Below are 20,765 nucleotides of genomic sequence, written 5' to 3' on the forward strand. Positions count from 1 at the left end.
CGCGTTCGCGGTGTCCCCGGACTTTCTGGCCCTCGCACCCAAAGAGGCCGGCGCCTTTCCCCCGTCGCTCTTCTCCGAGGGCTTCCCACCCCTGCGGCTGTCGTGGGGGCCGCCGCGCCACACGGTCCCCTCACAGGCCAGGCGGCGCTGGCCGCCCGGGGCGCGCCGGTGCTCCGGGAGGGACAAGCGGCTCCGGGACACCCTCCCGCAGTGCGGACGCCCACAGGGCCGCCCCTCGCCGCGAGTCGCCCGGCGCTTGAAGAGGGGGGAGCGCCTCCGAAGGCCTTCCCGCACTCGCCGCGCGCGTAGGGCCGCTCGCGCCGCCGTGCGCCCGGCGGTGCAGGCTGACACCAGAGCGTCCCCGGAACGCCTTCCCGCACTCTTGGCACGCGAACGGCTTCTCCCCGCTGTGGACGCGCTGGCGGCGAATGAACTGGGACGCGCCCTTGAAGGCCTTGAGACACTAGCCGCACGTGTAGGGCTTGTGGCCGCTGTGGGTGCGCCGGTGCTTGAGGAGGTTGGAGCCGCGACTGAAGGATTTCCCACACTGCGGACACAGGTGCCGCTTGTCGGCGCCCGGCGCGGCTCGCGGCCCGAGACCCTAATCCCGCCTCACACCATCCTGTCTTCTCTAGCTCATCGCTCTTCCCTCGCCGGAGGAGCCGCCTTGACCTCTCTCCCCAGGCTGGTCACCCCTGCCAGAACCTGTCTGTGGGGAACGAGCATGTTTCCCTGTGCGATTAGCGGTCTCCCCTGTTGGCCGGGCCACCTGGCTCTTGTTACCGCCCCAAGGGTCAGTCCTCGGGAGCTCTTGGGGGCGATGCTTCTGCTTTGAAGTCGACGTCCTGTTCTCTATCCCGTCACCTACAGAGACAGAGACACCAAACAGTGTCACCCTCTCCCCGGAGCTCTGTTTAGGGTCTGTTGTTGTCACCCTCACACCAAACCCGAGAAGGAATGAATGGGGGAGACGAGGACACGGGGGAAGAGGCAAGACGACCGTCAGCGGACAGGAGGGCAAGAGGGGAAGTGGTGGGAACAAGCTGGAAGTACCAGAACTGGTGTGACGCAGCAGGAGGCGCTCCTTCCATCTGGCGCCTCAACAGGGACTCCTCGGGAGAGTAAAGTCTGGCACAAACGGGAACTTCCCACCCGAGGTGGCCGCACTGCCCCGCTCGGGTGGCCACTCTTGCCAAAAGGCTCAGGCGAGCCGGCCTCGCAGCCCTCACTCACCCGTCCTCACCCCCGCAGCAGCCCGTGTCCCGTGGATGTCTGCTGCCTGGGGCCCGTCCCCTTGCTCCAGCCAGGAGACCAGGTGAGGCTTGGAGGCTAAAAGTCCTGTCCATGGAAACGAAGCAGATCAGTCACTCCTGAACTCAGCGCAGCGTCAGCATCTTCAAGAACAGAGAACAAAGAACTCTCTAGAGATTGCCCCGGGAAGGTCCCGATAAAGTGCAGAGTCCCTTTAAGGAAGCAAAGGACTTTGGATGCATGGGGGCCAGGCAGGCCCCGGGGAGCCCCAAGCAGGCGGTGATTGGGGCCAGCAGGATAACGGTGTTATTCCTTGGCCTGCAGGGAGGTCAGGAGGCTGCTGGGACATGTGGCATGGACTGACGATTCCAGAACTGCGCTGTGAACCCTGCATCTGCCCAGTGAGGGTCAGAAGGAACCAAGGGGAAGAAAGTAGTCCTCCTGTGTGTGGCTAGATTATAGAGTTTAAATCTGGAGAGAAGAAATGGAGGAAACAGGCCCCCTGCAGCCCCGCAGGCAGTGGGTCTCAGTGAGTCACAGTGAGTTGCAGTGAGTCGCAGCGCGGGGAGGGGGGGGGCCACCCCAGCTCCTTTCTGGATTGATTCATGCTGCAAAACCCAACGCACTTCTTCTCCTGGGCCTCTTCGCCTGGCTTGGCTCAAGGAACAGAAACTGCTAAACTCTGTACAGTGCAGCCTTGATAAAAATAAATGAAGTCTCAAAGAGCGCACATACACATTCAAGGATAACGTGCGTCCACCTTTTGGGTAGAAGAGGTCTAGTCAACCCACGACTTTCTATGCAAAAGTACTATGATGGGGGCCCATGCGGTTACCACTTACGGGTCAATGCACGTATTCTCGGGCTTACAGTAACCAACAAGCGATTCCGTTCAGAGATCCAGTAGCGGCGACGGGACGTGGGTGTGAGGTCCTTACCCAGTGACACCAAATGGCGGTAGTTCTCCAGCAACACTCTCTTGTAGAGGATCCTTTGACTGAGGCCCAGAAGCTTCCGTTCTGTCTTGATGAAGTACATGGACACGTCTTCAAACGATACCGGCACCTAAAATGAGAAATTCCTGGGGCCGCAGGGGAATTCACCCCCATGGGTCGCAGGATGGGCGAGCGGCTACCAAACGTGGGGTGGGGGTGGGGGTGGGGGCTCAGAGAACTCAGCAGCTAAGGGGAGACTCGGGGTTGCCAGACTTGTGAGGCTGGGGCATGATGAGGGGGTGGATGGAGACGGTCAGGGAGCCCCGCTCACCTTGGGTCCGGCCTTCAAGAGAACGGCTGCCACCGCGGGGGTACAAACAAGCTAAGGGGATTGGCAAAAGCCAAGTGCGAGGTGAGGCCCGCCCTAGTCCAGCACCACCTCATCCAGGTTAGGTCCCAGTCACAGCTGCTGGCGGGCAAGACTCGAACACATCTTTCTTGGGGGACACAATGCAACCCATAACACTTTCCCAGACCGAGCTGCCGCCCTCTCCCCTCACCTGGGCGGTGGGCCGCCAGACAGGGAGTCCTGCCCACCTCCGGCGAGCCTTGGCTTCCCCTTTCTCATTCCTTTCTTCCCATGGGGGCAGGACCCCTGCACCCCGACTTTCCAGCCATCCCCGGAAGCTCCACTGCTGACCCCTTTTCCTCTCAGGTCAGGGTCCTTACAGAAAACCTCCCAACACACACATACCACTCCACCTGTAAACAGCCTCACTGTCAAGGAAAAGAGGAAGACCAGGCTAGTGAAACGCACTATGGAGGGAGCCACAGTAGCTAGGGGAGGGGTGCTCTCTGAAGGAGTCACGTTCGGGCTGAGAGCTGAAGGCTGCGGGTGAGCAAAGAGAGTAGCAGGCTAAGGGCATGGCTCATATCTGGCCCTTGGGTGGGCCCAAGCCGGGCGGTCCCGGGGCTGAGACTGGGGCCGGGGTGGGGGTGCAAAAGGGGAGAGACCACGTGTGCGCCTTGGGGACAGGAGGGAGCGGGGGCTCACACCAAGGGCAGGAAGAGTATGTCATGGACAGAGTGGGCAGTGTCTGGTTCCTCCGCACCGGTTCTCAGTGCCAGGAAACAGCGGGGCCAAAGAAAGTTTGCTCCAAGGGTGTGCTCCGCACCCAGCTGGAGGCCAGAATGTTCAATTCCCCGGTGGGGAAGCAGAAGAGCCAGGCAGTGGCTGGTGGGGAGCGGGCCCAGGATGCTTTTGCTGCGTGGGTGACTACAGCTTACTCACGCTACAGGAGAGAGGATGGGGGGACGGGGTCCCGGAGCATTTAAATTGCCGCAAGAAGGTCCCTTATCGCCAGTGACGAGCTGTCAATCAACACTAGCCCAGAAGAAATAAACTCATGTGTCTGATGGCGACATTTACATTAATCAGATAGAAAGAATCCCTTAAGGCGGAGTGGACACGAAAACCGCCGGGTGACAGACCTAGGAGGCGTGGATAGCCGCACGATGTCAAGATGTCTTCCCCTGCTTACCGCTGGTCACGAGACAGAAAGCTAAGCGAATGGCTGCTGGACAGAGGTCGGACACGCCTGCTGTGACGATGCCACCCCAGGGAGGGCACAAGGAAGGCTCTTGCCAAAGCTTGACCCAATTCTAATGCAGCCTTGTGCCCCCACACCCAGTTTATAAAGGATACTGGGGACAGAGGGACCACTTCAAGACACTAGCTACAAGGGAGCAACCGGCCCAATCCAGAAGGTGGGCTGTTCCCGGTCTCCTGCGTGTCTCAGCGTCAGGGGGAAAAGACGAGGCCGGGGAGAGAGGCTGCTTCAGATGAAAGGATAACCAGACGGCCAATGGTCAAGTGTAACGAAGTCCTTGATGAGATGCTGGTGTGAAGGAAGGAGGAGTCAAAGGCAGTGGGGGCCTGGAGGGTGACTGTGCAGCGGCTCTCAGACGACAGCAGGCGCCCGCGCTGGGCATGGGTTGGATGGATAACGGCACTGGGTCATGGGAGGAAATGTCCTTCCTTCTTGAAGCACGTAGGGAGAAAATGGTATGCACGCTTCCTGTAAACTGTTTCAGCAAAAACAAAGGAAAGGGAAAAGGAGAGAGAGAAAGAGAGAGCGAGAGAGCGAGAAAAGCAGGGAGCGAAGGATAGAAGGACAAAGGGAGGGAGAAACCGAGAAAGAGAGAAACAAGCAAACAAGGCAAGCTGGAGGCCGCCGCTAGCCCCGGGGGGTGGGCACCTGCGCTGCCTTAGACTGTCCTCTCGATTTCGTCTGTTTGCTTGCCGGTGTTCAAAATGAAAAGGGAGGGGCACCCGGGTGGCTCAGTCGGTTAAGCCTCCGACTTGGGCTCAGGTCATGCATGATCTCACGGTTCGTGAGTTCGAGCCCCGCATCGGGCTCTGTGCTGACAGCTCGGAGCCTGGAGCCTGCTTCGGATTCTGTGCCTCCCTCTCTCTGTGTCCCTCCCCTGCTTGCGCTCTGTGGCTCTCTGTCCCTCTCAAAAATAGAGAAAGATTTCAACAAAATTGAAAAAAAAAAAAAAAAAAAAAAAAAAAGGAGGCAGCCAGTGAGTGGGCTTCGTGCTGGTGCCTACAGAAGACCAGGAGATGGGGCTATTTCCCCGGGAAAAGAACACAGAACACAAACCCCAGGAAAGGCAGGAGGCGACCCCACACAGGCGGGATCAGGAACTGGGGCTTCTTCATCTGTGAGGAGGAGTGGCTCCAGGCCTCTTGCAGTCAGGCTTCTTCCTTCCTGGCGGACTTCCTCTGAGGCCTGGCACTTGGAGACCCCGGCTGCCTCCTCCTGGCTCCGGCAGCCTTCCCTGGGGACCGCAGCGCTTGCAGCCCTCTGGGTGGGTCGGCCCCAGGGCCCTGGGCCTAGGGAGGCCGCAGGTCACCCCAGGGCCTTCCACGCTGCTCCACCCAACAAAGCCCTCTAAGGATCATCTAAGGATCAGCCTTGCAACTGGGGTCTCCCCTGTCCTGGGCGGTGGGGGGTGGGGGAGGGGCAGAGGCTGAACTGATGGTAAACAGGGCCACCTCCTAATGGGGTTCTGTCCTTGCCTGCTCACGGCCCTCCCCGGGGTGCCCATCTGACTCAGAGTAGACCCATGTGGCCCCTCCTGGCCTCGCCCTGCCCCCCTCCCACCTGCTTGCTCCCTCTGCTCCTGCCACACCACCCTCTGAGCATTCCCTTCCACACATCAGTCCACTCATACCTCAGGCCCTTTGCACTGGTTGTTCCCTCTGCCCGGTACACACTCTCATCTCCTTCGAGGTTTTCTGAAATACCCTCATCTACTCAGACTTGCGACCCAACCCCTCACCTCCTTCCCTCTGCTCTAGTTTCCCCAGGGCACTTACCACCGATGAACACACTCTATCATCCTTCATTTAAGATGTTTGCTGTCCTGTCGTGTGCGCCCTGCCACTAGACCTGGACCCACGTGGGGCGAGTTTTGCCATTTTCTTCCCTGCCATATCGCCAACGCCTGCAGGGGCCTGGCCCGCAGGGGCTGCCAGGCACACATCTGTGGGACCGGAGGACTGCTGGAGCTCCTTCCCTGCTCAGCTCGCTCCCTCCCTCTCTTGATCTTGAGGGCCCTCCATCCCACCCCTGGCTTCCTCTTCTTACACCTTCTTCTGGGGAGCTCCTCACCACCAGCGGTCTCACCAAAGGGGAGCACCACCGCCCCCCTGCCCCCTTGATAGCTAGCGGCCAGGACTCGTCTGGGACCCTTACCGCCTGTGCCTGCTGAGTTCGCCAGGTGCCCCTGAGCAGGAGTGCCGCCACCTCGCATTGCCAGCCTGCCCAGCGCACCCACACACAGGGGCGCAAAATCCAAACTTACCCGTCGGGGGCTCCCTCCAGCTCCAGGATCAGAGGCGAATCGCAGTCAATAAACATAAGCTGCTTTCCAGGGGCCCTCTCCCTCGCCCCATGGCCACCTGCCTGCCGAGACGCCCCCCCCCCCCCCCCCCCCGCCCGGCCTCCACCCCGTCCCGCTCTGGGCCGCCACAGTCCTGCCAGGCCGCGTACCTGGGCTCCGCGGGCCGCCGCCGGGCTGTCGGTCCCAACCCCCACCCCCTGCCCCCCCGCCCCCCGCCCCCGGCAGGCCCAAGGCCAAGGCTGCCGCCTCCGAGAAGCCCTCGGGGACAGCGGCCCCAGGAGATGGCGGGATTCCCCGCCCGGTCTCGACCTGGTCCCTGGGCGCCGCTCTCAGGAGGCGCGTTCTGCGAGGCTGTCCGTCGTCTTCTGTCTAGAGCCAGGAGCAGGGCCGGGAGGCGGGCGGGGAGCGGCCGGGGCCGGGGCCGGGGCGGCGGCGGCGGCGGCGGCGGCGTGGGAACCAGCCCCGGCGGGTGGGGGGCATGGAGCATGCGCGTCGCAGCGGGAGGGCGGCTGGGCCCCGCGCGGGTCCCAGCGCTCCCCACGGGGGGATCTGACCTGATTGCCAGCGCACCCAGGGGCACTTCTGCTTCCCATCTGCGCTGCTTCCAGGACTTGAGTAGCAGTGGCCCGCCCGCCGTGGTCCCCCCACCCCCCACCCCAAGGGGCCAGGGGAGGGGCGGCATTGGCCGAGCACCTCCCGTGGGTCAGACCGCAGGGGTTTTGCGTCCATCCAGTCATCTGTTCATCCATCGGGGATCCATGGGACGCTGTGGGGCATCCAGTAAGAGACCAACGCACTTAAGCCAGGAGGGCAAAGAGGAGAAAAGGGGATGCACTGAGGCGGGACCTTGGGGAAGTCCGTGTGCAGACAGATGAAGGAAAGAGCCGCACCCGTTTTCCATCTGCCGCCCCTGCCCCCCAGACCTTTTCGTGACCATTGAGCTGGGCTGCAGGTTGGGCACCGGGGTCTCCATTTTCCGACAGGCCACCGTCCATGTGGCAGAGCCAGGATTGGAATCCAGGGCTGACTCGGGACACTTGCTCCACTGATAATGGGTTACTTGAGGTCAGGACTATGAAAGAGGCTGGCAAAGAAAAGCAACGAGGAAGAACCGGCGAACTGCGTGTCTCACCCACCCAGCACCCCCTTCACCCCCCCGCCGGGGCGGGGGGCTGGGAAGTGAGTATGAGGTGGGCACCCTTTCTGCCTCTGAGCTGTACCCCTCCTCACAAAAGCAGAGCTCGGGCATCTCTTGTTTTCAAATGGCCCTAGGCCCTGGCCAGGAGAGCCTTGGTCTGCAGCCAGAGGCCTTCAGCTACTTGCCCCTGGCTCAGGGGGAGAGCTGGGACACTCATTCAGGGTACTTCTGGCTGCAGGGAGCAGGCCTTGCAGGAGGCCAAGGGCAACACAGCTTTGGGGGCCCTTCTCCGGAACAGAGGCAGAAGAGCCCCCTGTGGTCCTTCGCTGCGGGCTCTGACCCTCCCACGGGGAGACTGGCTGGGCAGGCCTGGGCCTGGGCTCTTGAGGTCTAGTTGGGTGTACGGTGGCCCCTGAAAAGATGTGTCACATCCTAACTCCTGGAACCTGTGACTGTGACCTTTTTTGGAAAAAGGGTCTTTGCAGGTGTGATGAGGTTAAGAATCTGGAGGTCATCCTGGGTTCTGCAGGTGTGCCCTAAATCCAATGACACGGGTCCTTGTGAGAGACAGAAGAGACACACGGAGAGAAGCCCGCACGGAGGCGTAGACAGAGGATGCAGGCGTGCGGCCACGAGTCCAGGAATGCTGAGAGCCCCACGAGACCGGGAGAGGCGAGAAAGACGCTCCCCTGCTCCCAGCTTTTGGAAGGAGCGCAGCCCTATTAACACCCTTAAGTTTGGCCTTCTGGCCCCCAGAGCCACGAGGGCGTGCACTCCTAGAGGTTTAAGCCACCTGGCTTGTGGGAACTCACGGCAGCAGCCCCAGAAAACCCACATCCCAGGGAATGGGCTGAGCCTGCTGAGGGAAAGGGACTGGGCCTTCCCGCCCCACATCAGCTGGTAGTCATTGGATGGCAGAGGGTGGGACAGACTCAGGGAAGGTAGCCCCTTTGGCCTGGAACATTCAACCTTTATGGAAGGATGGGCATGAGAGCCGCAGGCCAGGAGCAGGTTCTAGGAGTGCGTGCCAGCACCCACTGTGGAATGGTTGTAACAGGGCTGTGAAAACAAAGAAAAGAGGGACGATGTGTCATTGTGTTCGACTGTTTGGGCTTCTCACGTCGGTGGTGGTGGCATTACTATACACTTAGCCTGAACAGCGTCAGAATGCCTAAAGCAGAGGTGATAGACCTACGAAGAGAAACTGATAAGCCCACCATCGTAGCAGGAGGAAAATTTCCCTTCTAGCCTTTTTTCAAGTTTTTTATTCCCAAGAGTTTCAAACACACGCCAAGCCCGGAGAGCGTAATATGACAAAAGTCTGTGGACGCCCCGGTCAGCTCCAACAGTGACTGGCACAGGGCCGTCCTGCTCCCTCTCTCCTCCCATGTGCCTCCCCTCATTGTGGGAGGAGGGTGAACCTTCCTGGAGAGAGGCAGCCTCACCCACTGCAGGCAGGGGATGGTGCCCTGAGGATAGCAGGTCCCAGGGACCCCAGTGGGGAAGGGGACTGAAGAAGGAGTCCAGGGGAATCTAAGTCATCAGTGGAAGTGAGTGAACCTCTCGCTGGGGAAGGTGGGGTCTGAGCCAGGTGCAGGGAGGCCAGGCCCGAGAAGGCCGTGGGACAAAGTCGCAGGTGGCTGGCCTGGGGTGGTGCCTGCGGGAGGACGCCGCCCCTGCCCCCCATGCCACCTACGCTGTGGCCGACCTGCTCTGCCAGCCCATTCCTCCCATGGAGGAGGGCGGTCTGGGGCCCGTGCGAAGCCTTGACACCAACTGAGGTTGACAGACAGAGCCCGGGATTGACATGGGAGGTGAGCTGGTTTGTGGACAGATGGACAGCACAAGCTGTTTCTAGGCAGGTCCCCGCACCTGCGCACCCCTGTGGTGAAGGTGGCATGGATGGAGCGGAGCCTGCGGGTGGAGGAGGGGGCGGTCCAAACCGTCCTGCTGGGAGACGGGGGCCCTGGGGTGTGCGGTAGCTGGGAATGCGCGTGGCAGTCAGTGTGCCGGGTCACGGAGGCTGCTCCTTACCCGGCGCGAGGGTCAGAACACTGAGTGGCTCGTGCGGGGGGAGATGTTATGTCACATGGGGGGGCCAGTCCTCATACCCTTGGGGTCCCTGAGGTTTGATGGGGCGCTCGTAGCGAGGATGGTGGGGGCAGTGGCGTCGGGCTTGGGTGCCAGGAGGGAGCAAAACCTTCCCTTCCAAACAGCCCACCTTGGCCTTTGTGGGCTTGAAGCTCAGGCTGGAGCTGGGGCTTTGCCGATGATGGCATTGCTGCTCTGGCCGCTGAATCTCCCAGAGGGGAGCCAACACTTTTCCTTTGCTGTCCTTCCTCAGTGTGGCCACCACTGTCCCTCAACTGTCCCTTCCAGTATGGCCACCCCGTCCCTTCACTGACCCTCCCAATGTGCCTACCACTGTCCCTTCATGCCCCCCCCCACTCTGTGTCCTTAGGTGCTACACTGCCCCAAGACCCAGCCTGCTTCTTAATTTTTTTTTTTTTGCATTTATTTATTTTTGAGAGACAGAGGGAGACAGAGCACAAGTGGGCGAGGGGCAGAGAGAGAATGAGACACAGAATCCGAAGCAGGCTCCAGGCTCCGAGCTGTCAGCACAGAGGCCAACGCGGGGCTCAAACTCGTGAACCACAAGATCATGACCTGAGCTGAAGTCGGACGCGCAACCGACTGAGCCCCCCAGGCGCCCCGACCCAGCCTTCTTGTAGCATCGAGTCTTGGCTCCAGAGTCAGGCTGCTCTCTGTGCTCTGGGGAAGGTCTGTCAGCAGCAGTTGGGACCACGTGCTTCCTGCCCAAAGAAAGAGAAGCCCTCCTCCTCACACAGAATGTGAGTCCTCTCCTCCCACCCTGCTGGGCCTTTTGGGTGGTGGGCTGCCCAGATCACTAATAGTTGCCCTAGGAATGCCATGCGCCGCTGGCCGTGGACCAATCAGACCTGCCTCTGGATTTGGGGATTGGGGGTTATCATGCCCTGAGCTGTGTGAGGGAGGGACAGACACTTAAACAAAAAAGGGGTCCTCAGAGCAAAGAAGTAAGGGCGAATGGCTGCTGGGAGAGCAGCCAGCAGTGTCCTGTCTCCAGGCATTCCTTTGGGCAGCAGGGGCTGTGGCCAGAAGGGTCACCAATCATAGGGACCTGCGAGAGCTATCCAGCTTTTCCGAGGTGTCCTGGCGGATGGGAGGCTCACCTTCCAGCAGCCTAGGGCAGCTACTCAGCCTGAGGTCGACCTGCAGCCAGCTGCACCTCGCCCCCCACTGCCTGTTCCCACTAGGGGCCCGTCCCCAGGCCTATGTCTACACTTGGGAGGAGGGGCAGGTGAGACACGTCTGTAGGTGGACTCATCCCCGGGCCACCTGGAGCTTTCCATAATGCCCCACTCTTTCCCTAGCCCAGACGTCTCCTCAGAGTTCCTGCCCCTTCTATCCAGCTGCATTCTAGACATCTCCACTTGGATGCGTCCAACTCACATGTCCAAAATGCAACTCATGCTTTTCTACCCAGTCTGGTGCTCTTCCTGAGTCCCCAGCCACAGTGAATGGAATCCCCATGTGAAAGGCCCAAAATTGAGGATGTGTGCCTTGTTCACCTTGAACTTGGGGCTTGAACTCAGAAACCGTGAGATCATGACCTGAGCTGAAGTCGGACGCCCAACCGACTGAGCCACCCAGACACCCCAGGGAGTCTTTCTAAAGAAACATGACAGTAGAGGGAAAATTTGATTTTTTTTTTTTGGTTAGAGACGAAGAACACCAGAAATGGTAAACATGTAGGCAACTATTAAAGAATACTTATTTGCTCTTAATATCTTTATCGTACGTATGACCATGTCAAGTAAAAACTATACTAGTGTATTGTAGGCTTTATGATAGAGGTAGGCGTAATACATATGGCGACTGCAGCATGAGGGATGAGGTAGGGGGCGAATGAATCCATATGGTGGGAAGGTTCTTACATTTACGTCAAGTGGTACAACATTAACCTTAAGTAGACAAGTGAACAGTTAAGGGTATACGTTGTAGTCTGTAGAGGAACCACTGTAAAAACAATGCAAAATGATAATTGCCTAAAAAAGCCATAGATAAGTTACGGTGGAATTTTAAATAATTCATTATCTCAGGCAGGAAAAGGGGAACATAGGAACAAAAATAGATGGACAGACAGTGCTACAGACTGAATGTTCGTGTCCTCCCCCAAATTCACATGTTAAATCCCAATCGCAGCGAGTTAGGAGGTGACTTGGGGAGGTGATTAGGTCGTGGGGAGGAGCCCTTGAATGGGGTTAGTGCCATCCATCATAAGAGAGACTCCGGAGAGGTCCCTCACCCACTTCTGTGGACATGGGCAGAAGACGGCTGGCTGTTAACTGTGAAAGCGGGCTCTCACCCGACACAGAATTTGCCAGGACTGTGATCGTGGACTTCCTAGACTCCAGAACTGTGAGAAAGAAATATTTTGCTGTTTATAAGCCACCCAGTCTGTGATATTTTGTCATAGCAGCCTGATGAGCGGACTGAGATGGACAGTAAGAAGACACACCGAAATCCAACCGTTCAAAAGGTATAGTCAGAGCTAACGGGTTAAACACTGCGACTGCAAGGCACAGATTGCCAGAATGAAGAAGGAGCGAGGATTTTGCTGCCTACAAGAGATGCAATTCAAAAATATGGGGCGCCTGGGTGGCTCATTCGGTTGGGCGTCCGACTTCGGCTCAGGTCACGATCTCGCAGTCCGTGAGTTCGAGCCCCGCGTCGGGCTCTGTGCTGACGGCTCCGAGCCCGGAGCCTGCTTCGGATTCTGCGTTTCCCTCTCTCTCCGCCCCTCCCCCGTTCATGCTCTGTCTCTGTCTCAAAAATAAACAAACATTTAAAAAAATTTAAAAAAAATAATAAAAATAAAGACTCTGATATGTTGATAGTGAGAGAATCCCAAATTATATAGCATGCAAATAGTAAACCTAAGAAAGTGGGAATGGCTCTATTAAATTAGACAAAATATATTTAAAGACAAAGACTATCACCCGACATAAAAGGTAATGATGATGTAAGCATCGATTAATCAGGAACACAGAACTGATAGACGTCCTTGCAGCCAATAAAAGGGCTGCAAAATACATGAAACAAAAGTTGACAGACTCCAGAGAAAAACAGACTTTCCCACAAGTATAGGTGGAGATTTTAACATTTCTGCCTCAGCAGTTGAAACAGCTAGATCCGAAATCAATAGAAATAGAGAATATGTTTGTGACATTACCAACCACCATAGAAAGCCACCTCTGAAGAAACTCTGCCCGATTCGCCACGATGAGCCCTGGGTCTGCAGGTCTGTCCCTCCGATGCCACTGCCTTGTCGGTAGGCCGTCGTACGGGTGCAAAGTGAAGGCGGGGAGCCTTCTGCAGGCTCCGAGCCTTGGAACCTCGAGCCCCCACGGCTCGCGAGGCCCAGTCGCTACAGTAACATTTTGCCTCCTCACGTGCCCTCCTGGTCCAATCATTTGCTCCGTAAAGAGCGCGTCGCCGAGAACTTTCTAGCTTCTCGGCCTGGGGGCTTCTGGGAGAGCTGGAAGCCCGCGTGGCCTTCGCACTGAGTGCTTGGGAGAGGCGGCCACGCAGTTCCCGGCTGTGCGGCTGAGGCGAGTTCTTCAGACCCTTGTGAGTGGGAGCGTGGGGTCGGTCCCCCAGCTGGAGAAGGTAAGAGGGTGGGCGCGGGCCGTGTTAGCGCCAGGGCTTCGGAGTTCCCGGCGGCGTCGGGTGGGGGTGCCCGGGCGGGGAGCCGAGGTGGGTGAGGATGGCCGGAATAGAAGGCTCGTGGGGGGGGGGGGGGGAGGTGCCCCGAATAGAGGCCTCGTGGCCCGAATAGAGGGCTCGTGGGGGGGCGCCGGTGGCCGGAGTAGAGAGCTCGTGGTTGGGGGGGGCGGTGGCCGGAATAGAGGGCTCGTGGCCCGAAAAGAGGGCTGGGTGGGGGCGGTGGCCGGAATAGAGGCCTCGTGAGGGGGGGGACGGTGGCCGGAATAGAGAACTCGTGGGGGGGGGGCCGTTGGCCGTAATAGAGGGCTCGTGGGGGGGGGGGGAGTCGCCTGAATAGAGGGCTCGTGGGGGGGGCCGTGGCCTGAATAGAGTGCTCGGGTGGGGGGCGGTCGCCTGAATAGAGGCCTCGTGGTGGGGGGCGGTGGCCCGAATAGAGGGCTCGTGTGGGGGCGGTGGCCGGAATAGAGGCCTCGTGGCCGAGTAGAGGGCTCGTGTGGGGGCGGTGGCCGGAATAGAGGGCTTGTGGCCCGAAAAGAGGGCTGGGGGGGGGGGGGTGGTGGACGGAATAGAGGCCTCGTGGCCCGAAGAGAGGGCTCGTGGGCGGGACATTCGCCTGAATAGAGGGCTCGTGGGAGGGGGGGACTGTGGCCCGAATAGAGGGCTCGTGGTGGGGTGCCGGTGGCCGGAGTAGAGAGCTCGTGGTTGGAGGGGGGCGGTGGCCGGAATAGAGGGCTTGTGGCCTGAAAAGAGGGCTGGGGGGGCGGTGGCCAGAATAGAGGCCCTGTGGGGGGGGGGGACGGTGGCCGGAATAGAGAACTTGTGGGGGGGGTCGGTGGCCATAATAGAGGGCTTGTGGGGGGGGGAGTCGCCTGAATAGAGGGCTCGTGGGGGGGGGGGCGTGGCCTGAATAGAGTGCTCGGGTGGGGGGCGGTCGCCTGAATAGAGGCCTCGTGCGGGGGGGCGGTGGCCCGAATAGAGGGCTCATGGGGGGCGGTGGCTGGAATAGAGGCCTCGTGGCCCGAATAGAGGGCTCGTGGGGGGGGGGCGGTGGCCAGAGAAGAGGGCTCGTGTTGGGGGGGGGGGGCGGTAGCCGGAATAGAGAACTCGCGGAGGGGGGGGGGGTGGGCTGGTGGCCGGAACAGAGGCCTTGGGGGGGGGGGCATGGCCGGAATAGAGGCCTCGTGGCCCGAATAGAGGGCTCGTGGGTGGGCATTCGCCTGAATAGAGGGCTCGTGGGGGGGGGCAGTGGCCAGAGTAGAGGGTTCGTGGTTGGGGGGGGGGGTGGCGGTGGCCGGAATACAGGGCTTGTGGCCCGAAAAGAGGGCTGGGGGGGGCGGTAGCCGGAATACAGGACACACGGGGGGGGGGGTGTGCTGGTGTCGGGAATAGCGGCCTTGTGTGGGGGCTGTGGCCGGAATAGAGGCCTCGTGGCCTGAATGGAGGCCTCGCTGTGGGGGGTGGGGGGACGGTGGGCATGCTTCCGGGTGAGAGGAGAACCAACGCGGACGCCCGTGGCGGTGTGGGAGCGGGGCGGGGGGCGGCCGAGGGAACGAAAGATTCCACAATGTCGGAGGTCCAGAGGAGGCCTGCTGGCTGAGGGGTGTCTGGTTGGGCGCTCCGGTGGGGCCTAATAGCTAAGCTTGTGAGGAGCAGAAAAGGAGGGCTCCCTGGTGCCAGAGGCTGGAGGCCTGAGGGGAGCACCGCTGGGGAGGAAGGTGGCGGGGACGATTCCCTGGTGGGGTGGTGAGAGGGCAGGGTTGGCGGCTGGGCGGTGGCGGCTAGCTTCAGGGGCTAGGGGTAGAGAGCTACTGACTACTGGTGTCGGGGGTGCGGGAGAGGAAGGGTGCCCGGCGCTCAGACTGGGTGGGAGGACTGACGGCTACTGGGGGGGGGGCGGAGGGGGAGGGGGAAGAGCGCCCTGCTGAGGTGGGGGGTATGGGGAGGACCCTAGGACTTGGGAGGCGTGGGGGGGGGGGAAGCTACCGGGCTGTGAGGGGCGGAAGGGGGAGCGGGGAAAGAAGGGTGCCAACTGCCCCTGGCAAGAAGGGGGCGCCTGCTCGGGGTGTGCGTGGGGGGCGGGGGGAAGGGCCCCAGCCAGCAGGCGCTGGTGGGAGGACTCCTTGGTGTGGGGAGGCTAGAGGGGACGGCCAACGTGGGTGCGCGACTCGGAGGACCACAAGGGAGGGTGACTGACTGAGGGTGTGGAGAGCAAGGGAGCCAGGGGTAAAGGTTGGGAGGGGGGACGGAGAGCTCCCGGTTGTGAGGAGGTGGGAGAGGAAGGTTAATGTCTAAGCGTGTCGGGGAGCCCTGCTTCCGGGGACTGGAAGGGTGCTGCCGCCCTGCTGTGAGCCTGGGTGCGGGGAGGGGGATGGGCTGGAAGGTACTGCCACTGGCCCAGGGTGCATGGGGGAGGGGTTCTGGGTGGGGTCCCGGGGGGCTCTGGGTCGCCTGGGAGATGGGAGATGGAATAAGGATTCTAGCCGTGGGAGGGGCACGACCTTGTCCTCCACAGAAAATACAGATTCTTTACAAAAGTGCTTTGCAAATTCACCCAGATACATCATATGTTGGGCCATAAAAAAGTCTCTATGAATTTTAAAGGATTGTGCTTTTACATCATAAGTTCTCTGGTCACAGGGGAGTTTTATTTAAAATTAGTAACGGTAACATATTTTTAAATATTTGGAAACTCGTGGCTCAAAGAAGAAGGCACGGAGGAACTTGGAAAATATTTCAAACTGAATAATAAACCTACGACTTACTGAAATTATTGGGAGGCAGCTAAAGAAGCAATCAGAAGAAAATGTATTGTTCTTAATATTTATATTAGAAAAGAAGAAGGGCATAAAGTCAATGACCTAATGGTGCATTCAAAGAAACTATAAAAAGAAGAATAAAGTAAATGCAAAATTAGCTGGCTGAAAAAATGCTATAACTAAGAAAAGAAATCAGTACTAGAAAGCAAATTATCGAGACATTTAACAAAGCCATATGTCGGCTTTTGTTTTTAAGAGAGACACAAGGGGAGCCTGGGTGGCTCACTGGTTAAGTGTCCGACTCTTGGTTTTGGCTCAGGTCATGATCACACGGTTTGTGAGTTGAAGCCCCACAATGGGCTCTGTGCTGACAGTGCAGAGCCTGCTTGGGATTCTCTCTCTCCCTCTCTCTCTGACACTGCCTAGCTCTCTCTTTCTCAAAAATTAGTAAGTAAACTTAAAAAAAATTTAATGTTTTCATTTGAGAGAGAGAGAGAGAGAGAGAGGGAGGGAAACTGAGCGCAAGCAGGGGAGAGGCAGAGAGAGAGGGAGACACAGAGTCTGAAGCAGGCTCCAGGCTCAGAGCTGTCAGCACAGAGCCTGATGCCGGGCTCAAACTCGTGAACCAGGAGATCATGACCTGAGCTGAAGTTGGACGCTTAACCGACTGAGCCACCCAGGTGCCCCAAACCTAAAAAAATTTTAAAAAGAAATTTTTTTTTTGAGAGAGAGAAAGAAGGGGGGGGGAGAGAGAGAGAGAAGGGATGGGGGAAGGGCAGAGAGCAAGGAAGACACAGAATCTGAAGCAGGCTCCCACCTCTGAGCTGTCTGTCAACACAGAGCCCGACATGGGGCTTGAACTCAAAAACCATGTGATCATGACCTGAGTCGAAGTCGGAGGCTTAACTGACTGAGCCACCCAGGTGCCCCCCCCAAATTTTTTTTAAAAGAGAAACAAAAGTGGTAAAGCCCTGTTGAGTGTAATCAAGAAAAAAGGAAGGGAACACTACCAGTATCAGGAATGAAAGAGGGCTATCCCTATAGATCAGACAGACATCAAAAAGAGAAGGGAGAGAATATTATGGAAAAAAGTACATAAAAAATTTGAAACCTTGACATATTCCTCGGGAGAAACAGCAATTCCTAAAGGTGATGCCAGAAAAAAATAGAAAAGGTGACTAGCTCTGTATCTAGTAAATAAACTAGTATATATCAAAAAAGTTTTTGAAAAATCAAACAAAACAGGAGGAGAGGCAGAGCGGGCCACCACTGTGAGGAGGATGGGCTTGGCTGTGCGGTGGGGCGGTGGGGGGGTGCTCTGGACACACCCTTCGCCCCTTTGCCCTCACAGGCTGGGCTCACACTGCGACAGTCTGTGCCCCTCTCCAGTCATTTCTCTCCACCCTCAGGTTGTGAGCAGTGGCGATGGCACTGGCAGTGCTGCGTGACTGGTGCAGGTGGATGGGCGTGAATGAGCAGCGCTCGCTGCTCATCCTGGGCATTCCCGACGACTGTGAGGACCAGGAATTCCAGGAGGCCGTGCAGGCTGCCCTCCACCCCCTGGGCAGATACCGAGTGCTGGGCAAGGTGTTCAGAAAGGAGTTCAGATCCAAGGTCGCCTTGGTGGAGATGGCTCAGTATTTAAACCGAAGTGTGATCCCCCGACAAATACCAGGCATGGGAGGACCCTGGACTGTGGTCTTTCTGCCCCAGGCCCCGGAATCAGAGTCAGAGGATACACTCAATTTCCTTGCACAGACCCAGAGGCAAGCAGGGGTTGCCCTGGCAGGCGAGGCAGGAGCTGCGGATGGGGCAGGAGCTGGAGGCAAGGAAGGGGCTGGAGGCGGGGCAGCGGCTGGAGGCGGGGCAGCGGCTGGAGGCGGGGCTGCAGCTGGTGGTGAGGAAGGAGGCAAGGCAAAAGCTGGAGGCCAGGCAGGAGGTGAGGCAGGAGCTGGAGGTGAGGAAGGAACTGGAGGCAAGGCAGCAGCTGGAGGCGGGGCAGCGTCTGGAGGCGGGGCAGGAGCTGGAGGCGGGGCAGGAGCTGGAGGCGAGGCAGGAGGTGAGGCAGGAGCTGGAGGTGAGGAAGGAACTGGAGGCGAGGCAGCGGCTGGAGGCCAGGAAGGAGCTGGAGGCAGGGCAGCCACTGTGGGCCAGGCAGGGCCTGAAGAGGAAGCAGGAGAGTCAGATGAGGAGGGAGCCACTGGGGACACAGGAGTTGCAGGTTTGTTAGGATCTGTGAGTGTGGCAGGAGCTGCAGGTGAGGCGGGACCTCCAGGGGAGGAAGGAGCTGTGGGTGTGGCAGGAGCCATAGGTGCGGGAAGATCCTGGACCCAGCCTTGGAGCCCGGCCTGGCAGCCTGTGCTGGAAAACAGGGCCTCTATGGAACTGAGAACCTTTCCTGGAATGGAAGAGCCACACCGAGAAGAAGAGTCCTTTGAGAGCTGGCTGGATCACGCCAGTGACATGCTGTACCTGTGGTGCCACATCACAGAAAGGGAGAGGAGGAGGAGGCTGATGGAGAGCTTGGGTGGCCCCGCACTGGATCTGGTGTGCGGCCTCCTGGCAGAAAACCCTGACGTCCCTGCACAGGATTGCCTGGCCGCGCTGGTCCAGGTGTTTGGGAGGAAGGACACCCCCACGACGGCACGGCTGAAGTTCCTGACCTGTGGCCAGCGGCCCCAGGAGACTCTCTTTGTCTATGTGATTCGCCTGGAAGGCCTGCTGCAGTGGGCCGTGGAGAAGGGGGCCATCCATCCCAGCCTTGCGGACCAGTTACGCACCCGGCAGGTGCTGATGCGGGCCCGCCCCAACGAGATGCTCGAGAACAAGCTGAGGAGGATGCGGCTGGACAGGAGACCACCTGGCTTCCTGGGGATGCTGCGGCTCATTCAGGAGACCGAGGCGTGGGAGGCCACCGCAGCTAGGAGTGAGCACTTGCAAGTGGAAGAGGGGGCCCGTGTGGGCACCGGAGGCCTGGCCGCTGCCCGGGCCAGTGGAGAGGTTGCCGAAGCCTCCCCAGCCAGGGAAGATGCTTCCCAGGCTGCCCTGGCCAACCTGGGGGCCAGTGAGGCAGTTCCTGGCAGTGCCGAAGCTGATACGGCTGCTCCTGAAGCCCATGATGCCGCCAGGGCAGCCCTCGTCCCTGAGGAGGCCCCCAAGATCTTCCCTGCCACGCAGGAAGATGAAAATGCTCCCGCCTCTGCGGGCCTAGATCAGGCAAAGCCCTCAGAGGCCCCTGGGGGCCCCACCCCTGCCCAGATGGGCAGCGCTTCCAGGGAGGGCCCAGGAGGTCCTGGCTGTGAGCCGGAGGGCCTCGCCCAGGCAGGAGACCAGGAGGCTGGGGAGCCCCTGGAGGAGGGGCCCAAGCCCATCCCAGAGGAGTCGGGAAACGAGGACGGGGCTGGGGAGGTGAGGCCCCCCAAGTCCTCCTCGGGCAAATAGGCTCAGAAGGCCCAGGGGCCCCCTCTCCTCTCAGGCAGCAGCGCTCTGGAGGCAGGGGGAGGCCACGCCAGGGCAGCAGCCTCTCCCCACATGGAGGCAACAACCCACCCAGCCCAAATTCCCAGGACCCCATCTTCCCAAGGCACCACCGTGCCTTGGTGACCCCATGGCCACCACCATCAGCCCTTCCAACGGGCCAGGATGACCATACTTGATGCAGAGTGGGGCAGGGAGAGGTGCCCCCTCCCATGGCAGCTCCGCCCCAGCCCCAGCCCGAGCCCCAGCCCCAGCCCGAAACCCTGCCAGTCCAGGCAGCCAGCCTGGGAAGCACCCCTGAGTGGCTGGCCCTGGCCTAGGTGAGGGGCACCTGAAAATATGTGCCACCCACACTGGTCTGGGAGATGTTAGGGGCCGTCTCAAGGGTGCCGGCCCCTCGGGCCGCCCAAGAGGGGGACCCTCGTTCACTGACTCCTGGAGCACGTCGCTCCACGCTCTGGGAAGCCCACTTGTGTCTCTGTAGGCCCCTTAGTGACCCCCATGTCAAGTGGCACCCCCCAGCTCCCCCTACACACACCCTAGTTACCATTCCCGTGCAGAGCCTTGAGGTGTGCAGGAGCCTGCAGTGGGTGTCCTGGCCTAACGCAGCAGCCACCTCTCAGCCCCGGGTGTGTGGCACAAGCTTCAGTGCGAGCCCAGGCTCTGCTCGCTGTTGTGTGGTGTCGTGAGCTCAGCCTCTGCTTCCTCGGTGTAGGTTTAGGCCAACTGCTGCTTGTTCTTGTGGAGATGTGTGTGTGTTCTTATCTGAGCAGCCGCCCCCACCCCACCCCGGAGACCTGTCGAAGCCCAGTCCCAGGAGCTGGCGGGAAGGACAGAAGAAGGCATGGCTGGTGCTCACCCCGCGACCTCAGGAAGGAGGAACTGGACCAAGGACAGAGGTGGCCTGCGGGAGTCTCCGTGGAAACCGTGCTGTGATGTGCCACTCTCTTGTTACTTGTGACTCAGTTTCTTTGGTTTGTCTGAGTGCCCCATGCTGCGTTTTGCAGCGTCCTGTGACTGTCCTGTGCAGGCCATAGGGCAGGGCCAGGCCCCAGCATGTCGGCCAGAGGGGAGAGTGCCCTGGAGTGAGGGGCCATGGCCAGCGTCCATCATCCTGGCCAGAGGCCGATCGTGGGACCCTCAGGAAGGGAGACTATGGCGGGAGGGCCACGGTGTTGGGGGGAACAGGGGCACCTCATTTGGGACCCCAAGAGGAGGGGGGCTGTGACCTGTGGGCTGTAGTGGCTGTTCGGCGTTCCTCTCTGTGTTGTCACTCCTTCTCTTCAATGGTTTCAGCAAATGTTTCTGTTCAATAAAGTTCATTGAATGTTTCAGCTGAGTGCTGCCTCTGCTGTGGGCAGTCGAGGAAGGGGTCACCTGGGGTTGGGAGAGGGAGCCAGAGAAAATATTCTTGTTCAGCACCCATGGGAGGCTTCTCCAGTGACAGGGTAGGGTAGGCACTTTGACAGGAAAAATAGGATGTTTTTGAGGGCCGTTCTATTTTACAGGTGAATTACAAAGTTTTGC

At 59.5% G+C, this 20,765-nt stretch overlaps 1 protein-coding gene and 1 long non-coding RNA gene across 7 annotated transcripts; one reads left to right on the plus strand and one right to left on the minus strand.

Moving 5' to 3' along the window:
- Positions 1 to 370: 370 nt before the first annotated feature.
- On the minus strand, positions 371 to 6,172 carry LOC109259857 (uncharacterized). 6 transcript variants are annotated; one of them, XR_008418209.1, is made up of 5 exons: positions 5,427 to 6,172; positions 3,241 to 5,085; positions 2,190 to 2,948; positions 1,234 to 1,394; positions 371 to 864 (listed from the first exon to the last, which is right to left on the minus strand). It is a non-coding gene; the product is annotated as an uncharacterized LOC109259857 (long non-coding RNA). The 6 variants fall into 6 exon arrangements; XR_002076779.2 differs by having other exon boundaries at positions 2,190 to 2,316; positions 2,518 to 2,948; positions 3,241 to 6,172; XR_002076778.2 differs by having other exon boundaries at positions 3,241 to 6,172.
- Positions 6,173 to 12,799: 6,627 nt separating this feature from the next.
- LOC109259855 (paraneoplastic antigen Ma6E-like) lies at positions 12,800 to 19,343 on the plus strand. Its single transcript, XM_053891650.1, has 2 exons — positions 12,800 to 12,948; positions 17,171 to 19,343. The coding sequence occupies exon 2, from the start codon at positions 17,187 to 17,189 to the stop codon at positions 19,200 to 19,202; it is 2,016 nt and encodes a 671-aa protein (XP_053747625.1). The 5' UTR covers positions 12,800 to 12,948; positions 17,171 to 17,186; the 3' UTR covers positions 19,203 to 19,343.
- Positions 19,344 to 20,765: the final 1,422 nt, after the last annotated feature.

This window comes from Panthera pardus, unplaced genomic scaffold (assembly GCF_024362965.1).
Source record: "Panthera pardus isolate Hobbes unplaced genomic scaffold, ASM2436296v1 HiC_scaffold_27, whole genome shotgun sequence".
In the NCBI taxonomy this organism is placed as follows: Eukaryota; Metazoa; Chordata; class Mammalia; order Carnivora; family Felidae; genus Panthera; species Panthera pardus.

Bases quoted from the DNA above. Each gene is read 5' to 3' on its own strand.
- LOC109259855 (XM_053891650.1), top strand. From the start codon at position 17,187: ATGGCACTGGCAGTGCTGCGTGACTGGTGCAGGTGGATGGGCGTGAAT.